This window comes from Austrofundulus limnaeus, unplaced genomic scaffold, assembly GCF_001266775.1.
Source record: "Austrofundulus limnaeus strain Quisiro unplaced genomic scaffold, Austrofundulus_limnaeus-1.0 Scaffold336, whole genome shotgun sequence".
NCBI lineage: Eukaryota > Metazoa > Chordata > Actinopteri > Cyprinodontiformes > Rivulidae > Austrofundulus > Austrofundulus limnaeus.
Genome location: NW_013952738.1, coordinates 253025 through 275184, shown reverse-complemented (window position 1 = coordinate 275184; position 22160 = coordinate 253025). Strand labels below are relative to the sequence as shown.

Here is a 22160-nt window from a genome sequence, read left to right as displayed (position 1 = left end):
ATAGTGGCCCTCGAGGTCTGGAGTTTGACACCCTTGTAATAGTGGATTAGCAGAACTGTGCCCACCACTGCAGAAGACTTAAGTCGTGCCTACGTGTTTTTTTCAGAGAACAAATAATTCTGCTGAGGCTTGCAGAGTCTGAGATGGAGCGTTACACAGTCTGACCTTCAGGGTGAGGATGACTGGCACGCTGTCTGAAATGTTTTCCACTGGTGGTCGTTGTCTGCAGAACGATGAACTCCAAATARTTTAGAAATGACCTTTGACCCTTCCAATCTGCAGCTCCTGATCAAAGAATAATTTTGTAATTTGGTTCAGTTTTTATAATAAATAAATGACATAAAGGCTTTTTCTCTCTTTTGTTTTATTACCAGGTTCAAACTTGAACCAGATTCATGAAACCTCAGAACTGATCGGGTTTGGACCTTGTTTTTCCTCTGACTGCATGTAGAACCAGAGCAGATGGTCTCAATTAAGACATCTAGTCTTTTTTCTTTCCCTCTTTTGGGCTTGAGATGAGTTATTTACAGAGAGGATGAAGTCACTGACCCAGGCAGTATCCTGGGCTGATGTGGATCTCGAAGACGGCCACGCTGCTCCCCGCGCTCAGCCCAGGCTTCCCTTCCACCACCATCTAATGGACAGCACGTGTTAGGTGGAACCGCTCAGSAATGAAAGGTCAAAGGTTAAACACGAGTATGAAATGCAGCTGGTTGAARGTAAAATCASCACAAACATGTTTTTAACGTGTGAAAATCAGATTTATTGATTTGACGASTGGAGTGAGACGAAACGCCTCAAACAGCTGGTCTCGGCTCTCCTCCACTCACAGGTTATTTCTGTCCCCTTGTCTCGGCTCAAGTGTTTATACGCTGAGGGGCCCACACATGGTGCAGGTCTGGCACCGACCCGGGTCGGTCCCGGACCCGTCAGAGGCAGAACATAAACACCAGTCACGCTCTTTCCAGTGTTTATATTATCAGAGAAGCTCTTCATATTGGCCTAAATTTAGACGTCGACCCGTCAACAACAGCCGAAGTTTTCCTCYTCAGCTGCTAATTTATTCAATATTTAAATCTGAATTAACAGTCAGCAAATTAACTCTAAAATACACCTTTTGAAAAATAAAAAACCTGACTTATAATGTCTAAATTATTTTTTATGGACAAAATTATGATTTTTTTCTTTAAAAAATGATTGTAAAATTACATGATTTTATGATCTTTTGGTCTGAAATAAACTGATTTTTTTCCCTTCACTGACATAAAAATATAAACAAATCTACACTTGAAGGAATGCACATCATCCACTGCCTTCCAAGAGTTTTAAACTAGCATAATCTTCTATCTAAAAGTGRCACAAAGTGCAGCCATTTTGATTAMAGTTTAAARCCTGATCTCACAGGTGTCACAGTCTGTGTTGTGGATGACTCTCAGCTACCACCACACCAAACTTTAGCTCAGTGTCTGTAAAACTCACTGAGCTGCAGCTATCTTGGTGATGCTAATCTCAGTTAGCTGCTAACCATTCTAGACTGGATCAAACAATGTAGATTAAAGATAGTTCTTCAATCAAAAAGTTATTTTACTCTTAATTTTTAGTCATTCCTCTATTTTTATTTAAAAAATACGAATTATAAACCCAAACGTTTGGTGCCAAGTGACTGAATTTAGTCAATTCTCCTCAGAGGACGAACATTTCTTATTTTTAACACTAAATGACCTTTCCTTCTTTAATCATGACACGATGCTAATGTTGTCTTRTTTTATTCAGGGGTCAAAGTAAAGTTCAGGTCCTCTTACTTATTAATGACAAACAGTTTAATAAAACAGATTWATGAATGAGGACATGTTCAGTTTGACACATCAGGTCACCAGGTTGTGCTGCTCGTCAACCGACACATTTACTGTTTACTCCACATGTCAAACTCAAGAACACTAGCCATATGTGGCCCACCACCGCATATTGCATGGCCCACAAGAGCTTCAAAGATGCATTTGTTTTAAATTTTATACACAATTCGTAGTATCTATTTGAAAAAATAAGATACAAAAGGTATCTGATATTCTTTTTGTTTGATATTTTGTAAATATGGTGATTAATGATGAGCTTGTTGAAGTTGTTTCTTAAAAATAATAGGCTTTTTTCCCACTTTGCACCTTTTTCATTCATGGCATGATTTCCTTTTGATTTTTATTTACTGTGCATAGATTTAGTTTTTATGAATGAAATAARCTGACTAAAATAAATTTAAAATAAGCTGCTTTAAAGCCAGCATTGACCATAAACTACATCTCCCATAATGCAAGTTGACTATTTTCCCTCCAAGATGGCGGCGTCCCACCACTAGGTGGAGCTGCACAGGGTTCAAGGTGAAATTCAACGTGTAAAATCTCCCTTTAGCTGCATTTTTGCTACTGTGAAGTGGGAATTTTCCACTTGCAATTTGCTAATTTAAACTGGAACGCCCCTTCAGTGGGAATTCCCCGTCAGAGAGAGGGAAATTTCCGAATTCAAGTCAGCAGCTACTCACAACTCAACAATGAGTAAAACTCTTACTCTAGTATTTCTGTTTTATTTATTTCACATGTAGTCAGTCGTACATGTAATAATTTTCAGTGTTTATAAGAGGATGTGTTAAAACACTGTTTCTATGCAGGAAATACCAGGTAGAGCTCAGTTATTGTGATGTTCAGAAGTTAAACACAAAACATGAACGTTACTTACAACCATGATGATCATGTGGCCCTCAGTAAAAATAAGTTTGAAGCCCTGGTCTACCCTCAGTGATGCAGATTTAAAGAGTTTACCCTGAAAGGCTCGGAGTTGTTCTGCAGGTCCACGCTGGCGGTGATCCAGCTGTCGGACGGCGCCTGGCTGCTCCACAGCGGCTCGTCGAAGCTCCGGCCTTCGGTGCGCCTCAGGATCTCCAGACGCCCCGACTCCACGATCTGATAGACGAGCCTCAGGCAGCTCCACTCGTCGTGCTCCAGGGACGGGCTCAGCAGAACTCCCGTAACGTCTCCCTTTGGTTCCAGGCCCGAACCCGAACCGCCCTCCAGGTCATCGTTCACAGCTGCTTCTACAGCGACAAAGTGTCCTGAAGAAGAACGAGAAAATCGTGACATGGATCGTGACAAGGAGTCTGCATCGTCTCACAGGTTCTGGTTCTGGACCGTGCAAAGTTTTGTCAGGATTCTGGAAAAGTTTCTCAGGATCCTGCAAAGGTTTTTCAGTATCCTACAAAAGTTTCTCAGTATCCTGGAAAGGTTACTGTAAATAACATGAAGCCCTGTTACATGGTGGTCCACAAGGCTCAGTACTTAGTCCAGTATTGTTCCTTCTATACATCAGCGCCCTTGGTAAGATTATCAGCAATTTTATAAATGGATTTGCTGATGATATCAAACTGTTCTGCTCTTTCAGTGATTCAGAGTTAGTCAAGTAAGCTAATTTACTCAATTCTTATATTAAGGACTGGTTTGCTAAAAACTGTCTGAATAAAATTCAGTAAGACTAAAACTAATCTGAGCAGAAAGTTTCTTTGATCAAACACCTCGGTTCTCTGGGCCCCTCTTAGTCTGGTCTCAGAAACCTTGGGGTTTTATTTGACAAGTCATTCTCAACAGTTGGTCAGAAACTGTTTTTATCATTTGAGAAATATCTCTAAACTGAGGTCTATGTTAAATAAATCGGACCTGGAGATGATTAGTCACGTTTTTATCTCTTTTCATTTAGACTTTTGACATTTAGAGCTCTAAATGGACAAACTCTTTATTCTTCTGGACGCAACTTTTGGTCTTCAGGCCAAAATCTCCTGAAAGTTCCTAAAACCAGGTTTAAGACTTGACAGGACCTGTCCTTAGATTATGCACCACCCYGCCCCTGTGTCTCCGTGTGTTGACTTTTTTTAAATTTATGTATTATTTTGTGCTTTATTAGTCACGTTAACTTGTTTTACTATATGCTTTTATGCTCTTATTGTTTGTATTTATTTTCGTTTTGCTCCTTGTGAAGCACTTTTTGGTCTCTATCTGTGAAATGTGATTTACAAATAAAATTAAACTAGAATTTCTGGATATTAAAAGTATTTAATGACTGGAGTCTCCAAAATGTTTCAAAAACATTCAGAGGAATCTGGTCCTGGTGAGATTCTCAGAGTCTTCCTGGCTCGTTTTTAAAAACTTGTTGCCAACAGAAATGTGAAAACAAAGACGTAGTTTGTTTTACAGAAACAAAAGAAGATCAGGTTTTATAGGTGGAGTCAGAACCGTTGGTTCGTCTCCTGCTTGCCGTCCCCATCCTGAAACAAATTCATGTGTCCAAACACTCCAACAAATCACTAACTCGTATTTTTAGCATTTATCAGATTAGATTAGGTCTGGATAAAATCAGTGTTGATGCTCTTTTTTAGTGTTCAAAGGGAAAAAAACATGACTTCACTTTATCTGTTTGACAAAAACCCACTGAGAGAAGAATAAATCAGCTGAAGGACCAACTGTACCGACCTTCTGCAACAAGCCTGCAGCAACAAGGACGGAAACAGGAGGAGGAGAAAAAACTTTCTGGATGAAACAGACGGGCACTTTTCAGACCAGTGCCATTGTGGTTAAAAGAAAAAAATAAATAAAAAAGTTAATGAGACATTTTCCAGCAGTGTTTCTGGTTACCAGCACAGTGGGAGCAGGATGATGCCACGATCAGAGAATGTCTGGCTGTTTGACTAGAGAAGCAGCCGAAATTCACTGTATCTGATTTTATTATAGTTTTTAGTTTTTCTTTTATTAAATAAAGAAAAACCCACAAAGATCACTGAAATAACCTGAAACTGACAAAAAATAATAAGAAAAGAAAAACGAAAATTAAATCGTGCCCCTAGAAACGTCCTCAGGTGTCTTCAGTGAGTTTAAAGCTGGCAGGTAGTCACAGGGCTGTTTGCTGGCAGGGTGTGTAACACACTGAACATGGGAGACAGGAAGCTGAGGACAGGGCGTCTCAGGAGATTAAAAAAGACAATTACTGACGTCATGTCAAAGGTTAACGACTACAAGACGTCTCCAAACAGCTGGATGGACACGGGACTGAAGACAACGTCCCGGATGTGTCCACATGAGGACAAATGATGATAAACTGAGGAGACAAAACACTAATCAAAGAGTCCASAACAACTTCCACAGAGATTAAAGATAAAGTTCAAGATCAAAGGTCATCAGTGTCAGGAAGACTGTAGAGTTTTTATAATCGATGTTGTTAAATATAAAAATAACGGTGGGACAGAAAGACATCAGGTCAACGAGGATAAAAAAACGATAGTTAAATCCAGAAAAGGTTTTCTCCTCTCACTCAGTCTGCTCCGCAATTCTTCCATCGTTCTCCTGATGATGTCATCTACAGAACCASTTCCAGAACTCTCCTCCACAAACTGGACTCTCTTCACCATGAAGCTGTTGGATTTGTGTCCTGCAGCACCGGACTGTGTTCCCYGATGATCCGAGCCTCTTTTCACTCCCAAAGACAATCCCCAGGATCCTGGAAAAGTTTCTCAGGATCCTGAGAAAAATTATAGGATCCAACAAAAGTGAGGATCTGTTTTTTCCCCCCAATGTCTCCTTACAAGCTTTGTATTTAGAGTGTAAATTCATGTTACATCACAACAAATCATTAATTTGGACTTCGCTAAACAGGTAAAAAATCCTGAATCCCATTGCATCAGATGCAAAGTGAGTTCAGTAACTCAGGGACTGTTTTTCTTCTCATCTTCACAGGTTTCTGTTGATCGAACCTGTAAGACCTGAGGCAGCTGATTGGGCAACAAACCCTTAAGTATTCTTTTTGTTAGGGTTAATTTCTTCAGCTGATTTTTTAAAACGTTTTGTCAGTTTCAAGTTATTTCAATGATTTTGTTGTTTTTTTTCTTTCTTTAGCTAAAAGATAAAAGAACTTTCTGTTTCTGTCAGTTCAGTGACTCCACCAAGACAAGTAAAAGTGATCCAAACTCACCTGACTCAGTGTTTACACCTTTAATCACATCAGTACTTTAGTTGAGTCATAAACTAGTAAATATAAGAGCTGAGCTGATCTGCTGTTTGCTTTTAAAGAGATAAAATAACGTGACACACTTTGAACTTTAAAGTTCCTGTGACACATGTATCCTTTGAATACAAAGAGTCAAATAAATTTAACATAAAACACCTGATTTTACTCATTTTGTCACATAACTTTCACACTTTCTTAGCTCAAAGTCAAACAGGAAGTGACATCAAAGGGAAACTCGTTAATAAATGTTTTTTAAGTGAAACCTTATCTGAACTCTGACTCTTCATCTCTCTGACAGACTCATGATGATCTAAAGAAACATCAGATTCTTCTCTACAGTCTGTGTTATTGTAGCAACGCTCTGTTTACATGCAGACATTCCCCTTTGACATCACTTCCTGTTATTGAGCATGTGAATATCTCAACTGCTGTTTATCTCAGCTTTGTTAAAATTCTTTTGCAATAAGTTATCAACAATATCTTTCCAAAAATGCATTCATATTTATTACAAAAACAAAATGTCACAGGCACTTTAATGGCTTGGAGCAGATCAGACTTCCTGTCAGAATGAACTGAATGTGATCCTGCAGCCACATCCAGAGCTTCCTGAACGTTGAGCGTAAACTTTACTTTCTGGCGTCAAAAAAAATGCATCAAACGCTGAACTGAACTCATTCATCCAGCCGGCCTGAGCAACATAAATAAACAGTGACGCAGCTTTGATACGGACGTGTAGAACAACTCATTCATACATCAGCTGCAGCACCAGCCCCTTCAGGGACGCCAAAATGTGCTGTTTCACTGCCTCCAGATGTTCAGAGATGCTGGGATCAATGCAGACCAGATGGAACAGTTTTCAMCCRGCGAGCTTTAGAAGAACGGCCAAAAAAACACAGAAAAAATATAAAAACTGAACCAAAAATAGCCTCAAATAGAGCCGAGATTCAGTGGATCTCCGCTGGAAATGTGTGACAGAGYAAGAGATGAGAGAGTACCATCTTTGTGCAGGGTCCAGCTGGTGAACTCTGGGTCTGACGTGTACCCACAGGTGTTGGACTCGAAGCTGCAGGAGCCTGGCAGCAGCAGGTTGTGGGCTTGGACCGAGGCTTGGAGCGCAAGGAGGGGAAAAAAACGGAGGGAAGAGAGAGAAGAAAACGGTAAATATGAATCATCACAAGTGTCGTCAGGAAAACCTCATCCTCCAGTGCTGGCATGGAGGAGCACTCACCCAGGAAGGTCAAGAACCAGACCAGGAGCACCGCAGAGCTCTTCACAGGGATGGAATCCATGAGTTAAAAGAAAGAGCAAAAATTAAAAAAAATTCAATAAAAACAAAAGGAGGTAAAGTTTGAGGACTTTTCTTGTGTTGCCTGAGTGTCTCTCCAGCTCGCAGACTGGCAGCACACTGCAGACGTTCTGCAGGAGGAGCAGGAGGTCTGAGAGGAAGGAGGGGAGGAGAAAACGAAGGTGACTGATGAGCTGACGAGGAAAAGAGAAGGAAAAGGGGAAGAGCTGAAGAGAAACAGCAAGGAGACGGTGGAATTAAAGGAACACTCTGCACAAAAACAAACAAAAAGAAAGATCAAAGAACAGAAGGCTGGATTTTACGAGCTAAAGTGAGACGACRGAAAACAAAGAGCTAAACATGGATGCTTATCGCCCGCCAGCTGTAAAGACACAGTYTGAGTCAGAAAGATGGTTCTGTTTAATCATAACTTTACTGATGACCTCATTCTGTGAGCTGCAGATAACTTTACCACACCAAATACTTTGCTAACAGACGCAAACACAAAAAAACATTCACCATTTTAGAGGTGGAATCACAGATGGACAACTGGCAGCTCTCGGGCCAAATCAGGCCCGTAGGTGACTTCTTCTGGCCCACACCTAAAACAAAAAAAAAAATCACTCAAAGCTTAGAGCACKTAGATTTATGAAAAATCACAAAAATGTATAAAAGTGTCTCAGTGACACTGAATAGATCATTTTAAAGTTAAAAATTCTCACAAATGCAGATACAAACCTGATGTGTTTGCTCTGAACTGATTTCTTTRGGATCACAGGTGAGATTTTTCATAAATATTTACGCTATAAATCAGCTTTTTGAGCTTGATGAATTTGCATCCAATTAGGTTTTCAGTAGCCTGGCCCTTGCCTTCCTACACAGCTCCGCTCAATTCTAGTTTCCCTTCACTGCTCCGTCTGGGACTTCTCCCATTCAGATGGATTTCGCTGGCAGATTTTTACCTGGACCAATCAGAGAACAGAAGGAGGAGCTTTTGAATGACGTCCATGTTCTGCGCAGTGTCTGCTATAGTTTAGCATACGGCAGTGGAGGAAGTGAATGAAGCCAGTCTGTGTTGATAAGACTTCCAAATTAAATTAAATTTGTCTGACAAAGCAGCAGCTCTCATTTACAGTCGCCTCGTTCAGTTCGGTACTTCTCTCCTCTCAGTAGGGTTGTTTACAGCACACGCGATTTCCGGTTAGCTTCTTAGCTTAGCCTCCGTCACAGCGACATGCTTCAGCAGAGGCCACGCCTCCTGAAAGGATTCTCTATGCATCAAGTCCAGACCCTTGTACGAAGCAAAGTGAAGGACAGGGTCTGGTTTTAACCAGGCTAGGCTTTCAGAGCATCCTCAGTGTTTTAACAGCTGACCTGTGACCCGSAAGTGTTAGGCTCCGCTAGTACTCGTAACGGTACCACTTTACAACAAGGGTTTCCTTGTAGATGGCTTATAGATAGGTTATTAATTCATAAACATTTTATAAATCATTAATAAGTGTTTATTATGCAGTAATTAAGGATAAGAAAGAGACAAACTTGTCAGTTTTCTTGCCAAAGAGTGACCCAAATGTGTTCCTAATTGTCTGAATTGACCAATTCTCCCAGAGAGGAGAGAGTCMACCCTCTGAACCCCTCCCAGTCGGTCTGTTTTTGTCTCAGATGAAACAAAGTCATGTTGCTGTGTCGTTTGTAGAGAGGAGAGGCCGTGACCTTTCACCTCTCACCTGATAACCTGTAGAGTCTGAAGCTGTGTTCACTCTGCAGGAAAACCAGACCCAGTTCTTTTCAGCAAGTCAGGGGCTAGAATGGATATAATCCAACTGTTTCATCTTTGTTCTTTCAACTATCCACAGAAACACAACGTCGGCCTCAAATCATATAGATACTAAAGTTACTAGATCRATACTTCCACGTGTCMAACTCAAGGCCCASGGGCCAAATGTGGCCCACAACAGCATTTTATGTGGCCCGCGAGAGCTTCAAAGATGTAYTTATGTCCTAAAATAAGCTGCTTTAAARTATGGAGGACTGAAACTGACATAATTAGAAATAAAAAATGAGAACTTCACCTCTTGTTTTATAATTTAACTGACCTCCAAATTTATTTTTCCAGCTTAGTTCCAATAAATTCTCCATTTTAGGCCATAATTTACATTTTACTGTTTTTAAAATGATCTGTCTGAGTGTCTGAGCTGCACCTCAAACCGCTGGACCACAGGGACCACCCATATGGTTTTTATGAATGCTTTTGTTAAATTTAGATTTTAAATATTATCTTTAGAAGAAGTTAGCGTCAGATAAACAGTATGATGTCATCATCCTGCCATAAACAACAACGGACACTGCTAGCCACTGTTAGCCACCGCATTTTAAATATATTTTTTAACATTTAAATTTAACATTTAGTAAAAAGTAGTTAAAAACTAGACATGCGTTTTTACAATGTAAAAACAAGTGTGCATTGCCACGTAGCATGTCATTGCAGCATGGCTTTGCCTGCAGAATTGGACTTGCAGAGGCCACATTGCCAATACAATTATTGACACTAAACTGCATAATATTACAACCATAGAGCAGTATTAAGACAATATTATAGTAAAACATCAAAATACAATCATTTTAGTACTGTAAACACTGAACTACTGAGTTGAAATATTAAACTATGGTGCAGTACCAAGTTGAGTACAGCATGGTGCAGTATTGGACCAATACAAGGCTGCATTGACTGCCATTATAATTCATTAAACATTAATATTTCATWAACTATAGGTTTTACAGGCACCAAAAGGCATAGCCATCATTTGGCACAGGGGCTTTACAGATATAAATTGCAATGGCATCTCTAGGACAAAGTATGCAGGAGGAGAAGCATGGCAAAGTTGAGACGACTTGGATGGGAAACGAATCACAATAGTGTGCATTGCATTGGCAATGCACACTGATAAAGAAAAATAAAGAAAAGTGAGCTAAATAAAAAGAAAATATTAGTGTAATTTCTTAACATTTCATTTTACACTTGGCTCCCCAACCTGTTTTAAATGCAACATAAACATGATTTGATGAAGATCATTTGTATTTCTATAACCCTCTTTCAATAAAAACTGGACCAGGTTTTGTACAGATGGGTGACTGGACCAGTTTGCAGCTGATCCTGAACCAGGTTTTTCTCCTGCCTGGCTTCATAATTACAGAGCCATCCAGGCAGGAAAGAGTTAACAAAAAGCAGCCGTGTGGAAACATCCCATCATTAAAACCCTGACTGAACTTCGAGAAAAGAGTCAGAAACCTCTGCAGAAACACTTTCACTGAACCAGGATCATTTGGACTGCAGCAGTTAAACCTGAGGAGGAAGCAGAGGAACGACTCGTCCACATTTGTTCTCCATCTGTCGGGTCAGTCGTAGGGCTGTGTATTGGCAAGAATTTGGCGATACGATACATATCATAACAGAGGGGCCACAATACGATATATCCCGATTTATTGTGATACTGTAAGCAAGGCAATATATTGTGATAAATTGCGATTTTTTGTCCAAAAATTCTATTAAATAAAAACCTCTTACTGAAAAAAAAGAAAAGCTAATGTTTACTTACAATGCTAATGCTACCCTTACTCTCTGGCGCTCAAGAGGTAGAGTAGCCAAATGGCTGGCTCCCTGCTGCCAACTAGTGGTCAGAGGCTGAACTACAACATAAAAATGAACGGTTGGCAAGAAGGTTGACATTTTAAAACCTTAATTAAAAATCGATACAGGGCTTTAGAATATCGATACAGTATCGGGAAATGAAATATCGCGATATTTCAGTGTATCGATATTTTCTTACACCCCTAGTCAGTCGTCAGCTGCTCACCTGTCAGCAGGAGGAGGAAACTCTGAGCTTTTCAGCTTTGAAACAAAGAACTGAAGTTTTCAACTGGTTTTCCTTTCTGCCTTTTATTATTTTATTTTTAGACCTGGAGCACCTTGAGCACCTGAACGAGTTTTACAGATCAAATGTTCTCCTAAATATGGCCCTGAACAGGATTGTTACAATCAGAAATGGTGTTAAAATGTAAAAAATAACCACGCCCTTGTTAACTTTTAATTTATTGAAAATAATTCTGAACATTTGTTTAACCTCAAAAGTCCAGTTTTTAATTAAATGTTGCTGAAACAACAAGTTTCTCAGTGGATCTGTGCTCCACAGTGCAGCCTAGGTGGAGTAGTCGAACACAGATCCACTGATCCTTCAACACAGAGCATCTTCAGAAGAAATGTTGATAAAATAAATGTTAAAAATCTGTATTGWTCCATACATAACGTGTATTGAACAGTTCCATACACATACAATAAATACCACATCCACAAATCAAAGTTCAGTCACTTCAGTCCCTCTTTTCTGGTGTTTAAAAAAGAGCCTGAACAATATTATTTTAAGTATCTCTGACTCTAATATGAAAGCTGTAAAAACTATTGATTTATGCACATTATTTAAAGCAGGGGTGTCCAAACGTTTTGTCACATGGGCCAAAATCATAAAGTCAGAAGGACTCGAGGGCCAAAAATATTTTTCCTTTACCTGCTCAGCAATAAACGAAGCATTGAATACTTTAATTAAACAAATAAAGTAGTCATATTTATTGCTGGAAATGGATGCGTAAATTAATTTAGATCCGGAACTTTCAAAGTGTTTTGCAGGTTTGCCTTATTGAAAGATATTTTGCAATTTTCTAGGCTTCAATTGGGGAAAAAATAACCCAATTTAGTTCAATAAAATCAGGATTTAGGTCACTCTTTTGTTGAAAATGCTTGCTGTATTCAGACGAATTTAATAAATTAATTAAAAGCAGATTGGAGTGCAGCAAAATCAGCTTTTGAGTAGAAGTCACTAGATAAATGTAGAAAAAGCTTAAAGTCTGATTATTTAAAAACAAGTAATAATTGTTGCCAATATTTTTAATTATGAGATTTTACTTTGTCTGTGATAAATTTGCCCTAATGATAAATAGAAAGTCTCCATTTACATCAAACACTTGTGCCAGGGGGGAAAATTTGTAAACAAGTTAGTATACTTCTTAAACTGAAGTCAGGGGCCACACAAAATCAGTGCAGGGGCCACAAATGGCCCCCGGGCCTAACTTTGGACATCCCTGATTTAAAGGTTTTTGGTGAGWATTCCCCCTGGATTTTGTTATATATTGATAGCTGCCCTGTACTAATTTTGTTACTTTTACTAAAATAAAAAAATAAAAAAATAAAAAACATCTTGAGGATCCAGTCATGGAGGTTTATAGAACTATAACTGGTTTAAGTCTATTGATCCAGTGGAACGCAGCGCCCCTAGCGGCAGCTGATGAAACTGCGCCGAAACGAACCGGAACAGCGCCTCTAGCGGCGGAGCGCAGTACCGCGCGTTGCAGCACTTTGCGGGCTGCTGCTGCTGCTGCTGCTGCTGCTGATGGAGTGGGCGGGTTCGGGGCTGCTGTATGGTCGAACCGAGCCGTTCGTCCGATCCGCCACAGCATCAGCGGGCACCGATGAAAGGCGCTTTGTGCCCCGATAATCCGCTCTGATGTCACGGTGCAGAAGGAGGGGCTGAGTTTCCTGCTTTCATCGCACCGGCTCGTTGTTGTTGTTGTTCGGAGGAACAAACCGAGCCGAGCCGAGCCGAGCCGGGCCGGGCCGGGGCGAGGACAGGAGGGGGGTTCGGGAGGAGGGAGGGGGGAGGCGATGTGGACCACGGCGGCCGACGGAACCGGGCCTCTCCTCCTCCACGATGAAGGTAATAATCGTGTCGGGGATTAAAAACAGAAAAAGGTTCACAGATGGCGGATTCTGCACCTGACWGGACTGGACCGGTGAGACAGGTGACAGCTCGGATGTTTTAATATATTTATTAACAATGTAAATATAAAACTGTTTTTAAAAAATACAGACAGGAAACAGTCTGTTTCTGTAAAGGATCGAGAAAAATTGAAGCATTTTGGCCTTTTTATCACATTAAAAGCGTTTTTTTTTATCATGGGAGGGGATTAATGGAGCCCTGCGGCCTTTCAAAATAAAAGCATCTGCCTGTTGTGCTCATGTATTCATCACCAGAGCTGCTGTAAGGTGATGCATCCCAACATGGACCATATGCTGAGTGTGTTTGTGTCATCATGGTGTGTCATAGTGTAGTGTGTGTGTGTGTGTGTGTGTGTGTGTGTGTGTGTGTGTGTGTGTGTGTGTGTGTGTGTGTGTGTGTGTGTGTGTGTGTGTGTGTGTGTGTGTGTGTGTGTGTGTGTGTGAGGCAGAGAGGATGAATCATGCAGGAATCCAGAGCACAAATAATCAACTACATCATCAATAATCTCAGATTTTGTTTGAGCAAAACAACGAAATGCAAACCCAGTTGTGTTTAGATGCTAAAATCTGGTGCTTGTTTGTCACGTTTCTTTCTAAAAATGTAGAAATCAATCATCAAGAGTGAATTTTTAACCCATCAGTCACAGCGAGTATTTAATTTGGGACCTGGGTTTAATTTGAATTGATTAAAATGTACAACAGTTAAAGATCTTCTCTTATCCCGTCCTTCCTGTAAACATGTCTTCAGGTGTCAAACATTCATCCTCATATATAATAAACACATTTTCATTATTTAGTTTACTTTGAGTGTAAAATCCAATTATTACATTTTGATAATTTTTACTAAATGTTGAATTTAAATGTTAAATGTGTATCTAAATAGTAAATTCTAAATGTAAAAGTTAAATGTGGCAAAATGGTAAAATTTACATTTAAGTATTTCAGAATGGAACCCAGCTTTTCTTGTGATGTCATCATCCTGCGACAAAAGCAAATGCTAACACTGCTAATGTTATACTTAGTTTTATTAACATAAAAGCTTGAGTTTGTCCAGAGAAAGAATTAGCTCTACAACTTGCTTACAGCAAAACTACCGCGTTTAGCATATCCAAACCATATTATTATTAGCTGCTAACAGCAAAGCTACCAATGGCATCACAACAAAAGCTGCACTCTAACAGCAAAGGCTGTGCTCCATTATGAAATTTTAAAATTTAACTTTTATCATTTAGCTGCAACATTTAGGATTTAAGTTGTTTAGATTTAGTATTTGATATTTAAATTTAACATTTAGTAAAAATTGGCAAAATGTCAGAGCCACGAGCTAAAAAATAATAAATGTTAGTGGAAACTAGGATTTTACTATCAGAAAGTGAGCTAAAATTAAATGAAAATGTGTTAGTGATGGTTTTTAACATTTTATTTTGAAATTGGTGCCCCAAATCCTCCTTATAATTTTGGTTTCTTGTTTGGGGACCAGGTGAACCGCAGAAGGGCCAGGTCCAGAAGTCTTCTCCTTTTCTTTCCTCAGTCTTTGAGCAGAATGTTTTTTTTATTTTATTGTTTTAGTGAAAAATGCTCCTGGAAAATCTCTGAAATATTTTGTATCAATGCTGCCTTCAAAACTCAGCTCCAACACCAGACCTTCACAGACCTGAGAGCAGTAAATGATCTGAAAGCAAAATGTTTTACTGTTATTGAGCTTTATGTTATTGTAAAACTGTGGCCCACAGATGCCGAGAACAGGACAGGAAGTTCTGTTTGTCATTTCAGAATCAGCAAATCAACAAGCGAACAAATCCCTCAGCGAGCAGCTTTCACTGCAGCCCGACAGATGGAGGAGCAGAGCTCGGCTCCCGGATCTGTCGACCCGGCTCGAATAACCGCTTCTCTGCTGGGGCCATCTGTGACCAGGGCCCCATTCCTCCTCGGTGCCTCACATCTAACACCCAATTTTTAGGACCTATAAACCCCAGCAAAGGGGAGCTAAAGCTAAATCTACGAAAGGGTGCGCTGTGGCTGTTTTTCTGTTGCAATGGAAAAACATAGTATTTTAAGTCGTGTAGGAGAAGAAAAAAGAATAAAACAAAACATTTACTACTTCAATTATCAGAAAAATAATAAGATAATTAGGAAAAAGTGGGAAATCAATATTGGACATTAATGTCGGCTCAGTTTTACATATCAGACCAATACTGATATTCTAAAAAAATGACCAATATCGACCGATACGGATATTAATGCTGAAATATCGTGCATCCCTAATGATAATTAGTTGGCTGTAGGGACCATTTTGAAATGGGCTGAGTCCAAATTTTATTCAGTTCTTCATCCAATGATTGAATGAGTGTTTCATTAAAACTCATCCACTGGGTTAATGAGATGTATTTCCAACAATAAGAAACAAATACTCATATAAACACCACTTATTATAAGCAACTTYGAGCTTAAATTTGCTTAAATTATTGTTGTTTTGGTTCTTTTTGGCTTGTTTAGAAAGTTTGATTAGGGTCAGGTTTGTCGGTTGCAGCATCCTCTGTTCGGCTAATACCCGTGACCTTTGTTGGTTGGTTTTCTTGGTCATCATTAATTAGTTTGTGATACCAGAGAGATCTGACAGACACAGACAGAAACAAAAATTCAGCCCAGCACTGAGCAATAAAAAAACCCCACAGCTAACAGTGATCGGAAAAGATCAGAGGTAGGAAATGTCACCAACATGTGATGGCACGTAGCATCATGAAAGCTATAAATGACCTCCTAAAGCAAAATTGACAATGTGTAGAAATTGTGTGGTATTTGGTTGAACCACAATGAATTTTAGAAGGTTATAAATGGTTTAAATGATTAAAATTATCTACCTTATTAACCCGTTATCTATGTGGTATACATACATGACATACACGTGTAAGGGTACGTACCTAGTGGATACCCATTATCTACAGGGTACATTACTGTTATATACCCGTTACCTACTGGGTACATACCTTGTAAATATCCGTTACCCACTGAGTACATAACTGGTAGATACCCATTATCTATAGGGTACATATTTAGTAGATATCAGTTACTTACTGGGTACATACCTTGTAAATACCAGTTACATACCAGGAATGTACCTTGTAGATACCCATTATCTATAGGGGGTACATAACTGGTACATACCTACCGGGTATGTACCTTGTAGATACTTGTTACCTATTGAGTACATAACTGGTAGATACCCATTACCTACCGGAGAAGGAACCTTGTAGATACCTGTTACCTACCGGGTATGTACCTTGTAGATACCCATTATCTACAGGGGGTACATAATCAGTGGATACCCAGTTACTTACCGAGTACATTCTTTGTGAATACCCGTTACCCACCAAGTACATAACTGGTAGATCCCCATTATTTACAGGAGGTGCATAACTGATACCTTTTACCTACCTGGTACATTATACCTTGTAGTTTACTGAGTACATTACTGGTAGATACCAGTTACTTAGCAGGTACGTACATACCCGCTACCTACCAGGTATGTACCTGGTACCTGTTACCTACCAGGTGTGTATCCGGTAGATAACTGTCAGCAATCATTGAACACAAAGTAGAAAGAAAGACTCAAATCAATTAAAAAAAAATTCATCTCCTGTGATTGGTGTAAATTTACAGATTTACATGTTGTTGGAGGCCAGGTAAAAATCTGTAAAACGTTGAGCTCCAATTGTGCTTTTTTCCATGTAGACCTTCATCTAAAAGTCACATTTTGTTCTTAAATTGAGACTGTATCCCTGACCTGGAACTAGTTTAATATTTCAGGTTACAGAACATTCCGCTCAACCTTTTAACTTAAAATGCCTTGAATCTGGACCTGTGGCGGTAACTGATGAAGACCCTGTCAAATTGAATAAGTACCAAAACCAGGCTTTTCGTTTCTCATCCACTGAATATATTTATTATTCAGAGCAATGCCCCGTCTAACCCCTCTCTGTCGGGGCTTATCAGGTACCAGATAAAGGTCCCTCCTTGTCCTGCTGCCCTTCCTCCTCCTCCTCTTCTCCCCTCATCTTGTGCCATCTGCCAGCTGCTGGTTAGACGAACACAATGCAGATTAAAGTGCACAGCTTCTCATGGGATTTAAATTTTTAGTATTTGGTGGAGCAGAAACAGGGAGATGTTACTTAACCATCATATATTTTAAGAAATATTATAACAAATTGATCTGTTATTTATTTCACCAAAGGTTTTGTGCTCAGAGAATCAGCATTCGAGGTCATTGGTTTGAAGCACATGGTGTCAATTTATCTTCCAACAAAAGAAAAGAAGCATCTGTCGACTTCAATGCAACTGGGTTTGTGATAGTTTGGGCTTGGATCAGGGTTCTGTGGTGGCAACATCTACTGCCTTCGAGGACTGCATCTTTTCACCAAGATGATGTAAAACTGCATCACCTTATAACTTTCTTCAGGTAACTTTTCCTGTTTCTCTCTGTTTCTTTGTCTTCCAGGCTGATCTATGAGTGGGGTTTCTGAAAACGTGAGTCTAATCATAGCCCAGCGATGAGCCAAAAGTATCACGAAGATGCCACAGGGGAGGCAGACGAGGACCACATGGCAGCCTCTGTGTCCCCGAGTAGCCGGCAGCCCAATGGAGAACCTTCTGTCCGTCGGTCCTGGAGGCCGTGTCAGATGCTCAACCAAGAAGGGGAAGTGAATCCTCACCACCACCACCGCCACCATCACCATCCTCCTCACCACCACCACCCTGCGGGTCGTGGACCCCCTCGTCATCGCAGACGGCCTCCATCGGGCCAAGGTCAGATTCAGAGTCCTGGTTCGGCCCCGTCTGGGGTTTCTTCCAGGTCCGACGCTGGAGATGGTCAGGACGGCGAGCCTCGTACGCTGCAGCAACTTCGCCCTGCCGTTACCCGCTACCGCCGTCACGGTGACCCCAACCCTAGACTCAGAGGCCACAAACAGCGTCAGCAGTTCAAAGAAATGCAGGATTCTCCACCTGGTGCTGATGGGAGAACAAGTACAGCTGAGGTGAAGCCACAGGAATGCGCTTCGTTCGGCCCGGTGGAGAACCAACCACAGGACAGAGGTTCTCCTCATCAAACTCCAGATGTTGTCGTTACTCCAACTCACCTCTCTGCTGGTCCTGCGGTACACGATGTGCAGGTTGAACCCCAACAGGCCTCTGCTGATGCAGAAGAGGACCTCCACCAACAAAAAGAAGAGCGTGAAGAGGAATATCGTGAGCAGGTGGCCGATGACAGAGCAGAGGGTTACTTTATCTGCAGCCATGATGAAAAAGCAGAAGAACAAGCCGAAAAGGTGGAGGAGGATCGGGAGGGCGTGGTTGACAAAGCAGAGGATGATCCTACAGCTCAGGGAAGTGAAATTACAGATCTCTGCTCCGACACTGAAAGCGCTGCCTCACTCAGTATGGATGGACCTCTCCACAGCCCCCCACCTCTCCAGTCACCAACTCCTCCTTCTTCCCCCGATGTCCTACCTTTCCCTCAGGTGGACCACTTCAGTGAGGACGTCAGCATGAGCTCTCTGCCCGACAACAATCCTTTACCTGAAGAGGAGGAAAACGACTGCTCTGAATCATGTTCACTGTCCCACTCGACCTCTTGTTCTGAATCTCATCCAAAAACCTATGCAGACTTTTACACTGAGTCCCACCAGAAACCTTACGGAGAGACCATCTTTGAATCGTATTCTGACCCAAAATGCTATCCCAACTCGTTCCCTGAGCCGCTTAAGACCTCCTATCCTGACTCACACAGGGAATCCTGCCGGCAATCTGGTCGGAGGGCAGAGGCTAACAAGCAGGAGTCACAGCAAGAGCCCTCTGTCAGCCACAGACTGAAGAATGTTCAAAGGGGGGCTTCGTCCTCCCCCACAGAGGGATTCTACCACGCTCCAAGACAGAGCAGAGACCATGGATCCCGTCCCTTCCCTCTAGATCGCTCTGTTGGCTGCCGGCTGCACCACTACGACGGGCAGTCTGACAGTGAAGGCGAGGGCACTGACAAAAGTCCCCTTTCCAAAACTGGCAGGGTGGCACCCAAGCAACCACTAACCCAAGCCAAGGCCTCGTCCCCTGGGCAGTCTGGTTCAGGTCAAGCCAAAAATGATCGAAATATGGTGGGGCTCTCAGGGGAAGCTGCAAAGGGCTCTGGAGACGCCATCAGCCTGGCGATTAAAGACATAAAAGAGGCGATCGAGGGGGTGAAAACCAAGGCGGTGCGCTCCCCCTACACACCTGACCAACCTGTGGAGCCGATCTGGGTGATGAGGCAGGAGATCAGCCCCACAGAGGAGGTACACCCACAGCAAATGTTAACTGGCCACATTAGATTGACTTAAACTTTATTTAAGTTTTAACTCTGAAGGATCTTTTAGAAAGCCTGCAAAACAGGGAAAAAGTTGTAATACACAAATACAGCCTTGCACATAATCAGGTATGCAACTGATCGATACTGGTTAGATAAGATAAGATGAGACAAGATAAGACGAGACGAGACGAGACGAGATGAGATAAGATAAGATTTTATTGTCATTGTACAGAGCACAAAAGTTACAGTTCAGAACACCCATTCACAAAAGACAGAACATAACAAACATAGGAGAACAGGAGCATCGGGTCATGCAGTCACAGACCCTTGCACAGAGCAAGGATCATCATCATGAAAGAACATCATGAAGAGGTGCTACCCTTAAAAAGAAAAACAAAATGCCACACAAGGAGAGATGAGGGGAAAAAATGTACATAATTTTACATACAGCGCACGTACTTGGTAGGTACCTGTACCCCACAGTGTACGTACCTTGGTAGATACCCATTACCTACTGGATATGTAACTGTTAGATACTGGTTACCTACTGGGTGGATACCCGTTAAGTTACTTACAGGATAAGTAACTGGTTGATACCAATTATCTACCTGGTAGATACCCGTTATGTTACCTGCAGTGTATGTAACTGGTAGATACCTGTTACCTACCAGCTATGTAACTTTTAGATACCCATTACCTACCTGGGTAGATATCCTTTACATTACCAACAGAGTACATAACGTAGAGACCATTATCTACTGGTTAGATACCCATTATGTTACCTAAAGGGTATGTAGCTTGGTAGATACCCATTATCTATCATGGAGATATTCTTTGTTACCTACAAGGTACCAAACTCATTACCTAYCAGCTACGTAAGTGTTAGATACCCATTACCTACAGGGTATATGTTCCTTGTAAATACCAGTTTTGTACCTTGTCCAACAGGGTCTTGGCTGTATTATTTATTGCTACCAAAGAAAATGTCACAAAAATTTGGCATCTTAATTAACTGCCCGGTCAACCAAACGGTTGACCATATTTTGGTTGAAGTATGTCATGCTAAATACATCCACCAGAAGGCACTGTGACAGTAAATGGTTAATTCGTCTTTCCCTTTTCCAACCAGGAAGTCAAGAACAAGGAAATTTAACATGACCTCATGACTGTTTTTGGAAAAAYTTTGAAAGAAATGTATACTTTTTTTACGTTTTGGTAATAAAGGCCTTACTAAACACAATTATGACCCTTAATGCAGCTCAAAAACTCTAAATATATTTCAAAAAAAAAATTTTTTTTTTGAAAATGTGCTATACCAAATGGTTGATTTGTCAATTCATGGTAAGGGTAGAAAATTTAAACTAATCTAATAAAAAAAAAGATTATTTCCCATAAAATCAACTTATTCAAACCCTCTAGTTCATTTCTTTGACTATAACTCATTACGTGTTCGTTTATTGTGAATWTCCTGAATGTATTTTCCTTCTCTTTACTGTTGTTGATTTATAAGTTGGGCAAAATATAAAAATAACGGAGTGGCTTACGAGTTTTGCACACTTTTTTCATAATACTATTTAATAGTTCTTCAAATCTTTTTCTTCTCCTGTTTCTCAGACTTCCCCTCACTCTCCGTCTCAGTCAGCTTTGGATTCTCCGTCCCGCTACGTCTCACTTCCGATCCGGGATGGCGTCAGTCCTCCGAGGGCCGAGTCATCCAGAAACCTCAACCCAACCCAACATAACCACCACCACCACCAAGGCCACCAGTCGAGGGCGCCGCAGGCGTACGCCAATCAGCAACCACCGTGTCAACGTCAGCAGCAGCCGAGTCAACAGCAGCCTCCCGCTCAAGCTCAGCCACCGTCACCCTCTCAGACGCAATCTGCCCAGGAGGTGAGAGCACTTATCGGTGCGCTAAATTTAACATCAGCCGGGCTTTCATGGAGTCACTCGGGTGATATCACAGCTCAAATAAATAGAAYAACTTCACAGTAAAAGAAAGATATGGGGTTCAACTGGATTTTTGTTGTCTGAATTTGAGTTCTGCTGAATTTAAATGAGTTTAGTAAAAAAAAATCACAACATTGTTTTTTCTGTCATTTCTCAGGTTCGTCGAGCTCTTCCTGCTTTTCCCACATTTGTGGATGGTGAGTCGAATCCTGCTTTCATCATAGAGTTGGGCAATATTACCAAAAAAATTTAATCACAATTATTGTGGCACTTAGCCAATAATAATTAATAGATGACACTTACCCTGTTTTGTAAAATCATACATACAAATGATAAAACTAACTTTATTTTAGCAGTTTAAAGTAGTAAACTGAGTTGAAACCCACGTTTTCCCAGTTTAGAGTGGCAGTGTATCTTCACTAACGCAGTTTTCCACAGACTGACAATTATTTGCACACGATGCGCTCTACTTCTGTTCCTCTGAACCAAAACAACAAAAACATTTACTTGTTCAGTTTGTGTTCATTTCCTTTAGCTTCATGGTCGTCCCTACTGCTGGTTTATCTGGGGGCCGCTGCTACTCGGCCCCCCCGGTGGGGTGTGCGGCTGGCCACCAGCGTGCTGGGGGTTCCCGGACTCTGGGGCTGGGGTGTGTGCCGGCCTGGCCTGGTGACTGCCTGCTGGGGCTCGGGGCCTCTGGACCTGTCGGGCTTTGGCCTGGAGGG

At 41.1% G+C, this 22160-nt stretch overlaps 2 protein-coding genes across 4 annotated transcripts in view; one reads left to right on the top strand and one right to left on the bottom strand.

Annotated features, from left to right (window-relative positions):
• The window catches only part of LOC106527653 (MAM domain-containing protein 2), a 16489-nt gene extending 8578 nt beyond the window's left edge, over positions 1-7911 (bottom strand). The window contains exons 1-5 of one of the 3 annotated variants that reach the window (XM_014022595.1): positions 7841-7911; positions 7265-7304; positions 7032-7142; positions 2811-3100; positions 550-634 (exon numbers count right to left, since the gene is read on the bottom strand). In XM_014022595.1, coding sequence (XP_013878049.1) covers positions 550-634; positions 2811-3100; positions 7032-7142; positions 7265-7304; positions 7841-7843 — 529 coding nt within the window. In that variant the 5' untranslated portion in view covers positions 7844-7911. Of the gene's footprint in view, positions 1-549; positions 635-2810; positions 3101-7031; positions 7143-7264; positions 7443-7840 lie in introns of those variants that run through there. The other 2 variants (XM_014022596.1, XM_014022594.1) reach the window with 2 other exon arrangements.
• A 4830-nt stretch (positions 7912-12741) lies between these two features.
• The window catches only part of LOC106527655 (amyloid beta A4 precursor protein-binding family A member 1), a 21798-nt gene continuing 12379 nt past the window's right edge, over positions 12742-22160 (top strand). Inside the window, exons 1-4 of the mRNA XM_014022597.1 lie at positions 12742-13086; positions 17644-19471; positions 21100-21378; positions 21593-21632. Of these exons, the coding sequence (XP_013878051.1) occupies positions 17696-19471; positions 21100-21378; positions 21593-21632 (2095 nt within the window). The 5' untranslated portion in view covers positions 12742-13086; positions 17644-17695. The remainder of the gene's footprint in view (positions 13087-17643; positions 19472-21099; positions 21379-21592; positions 21633-22160) is intronic.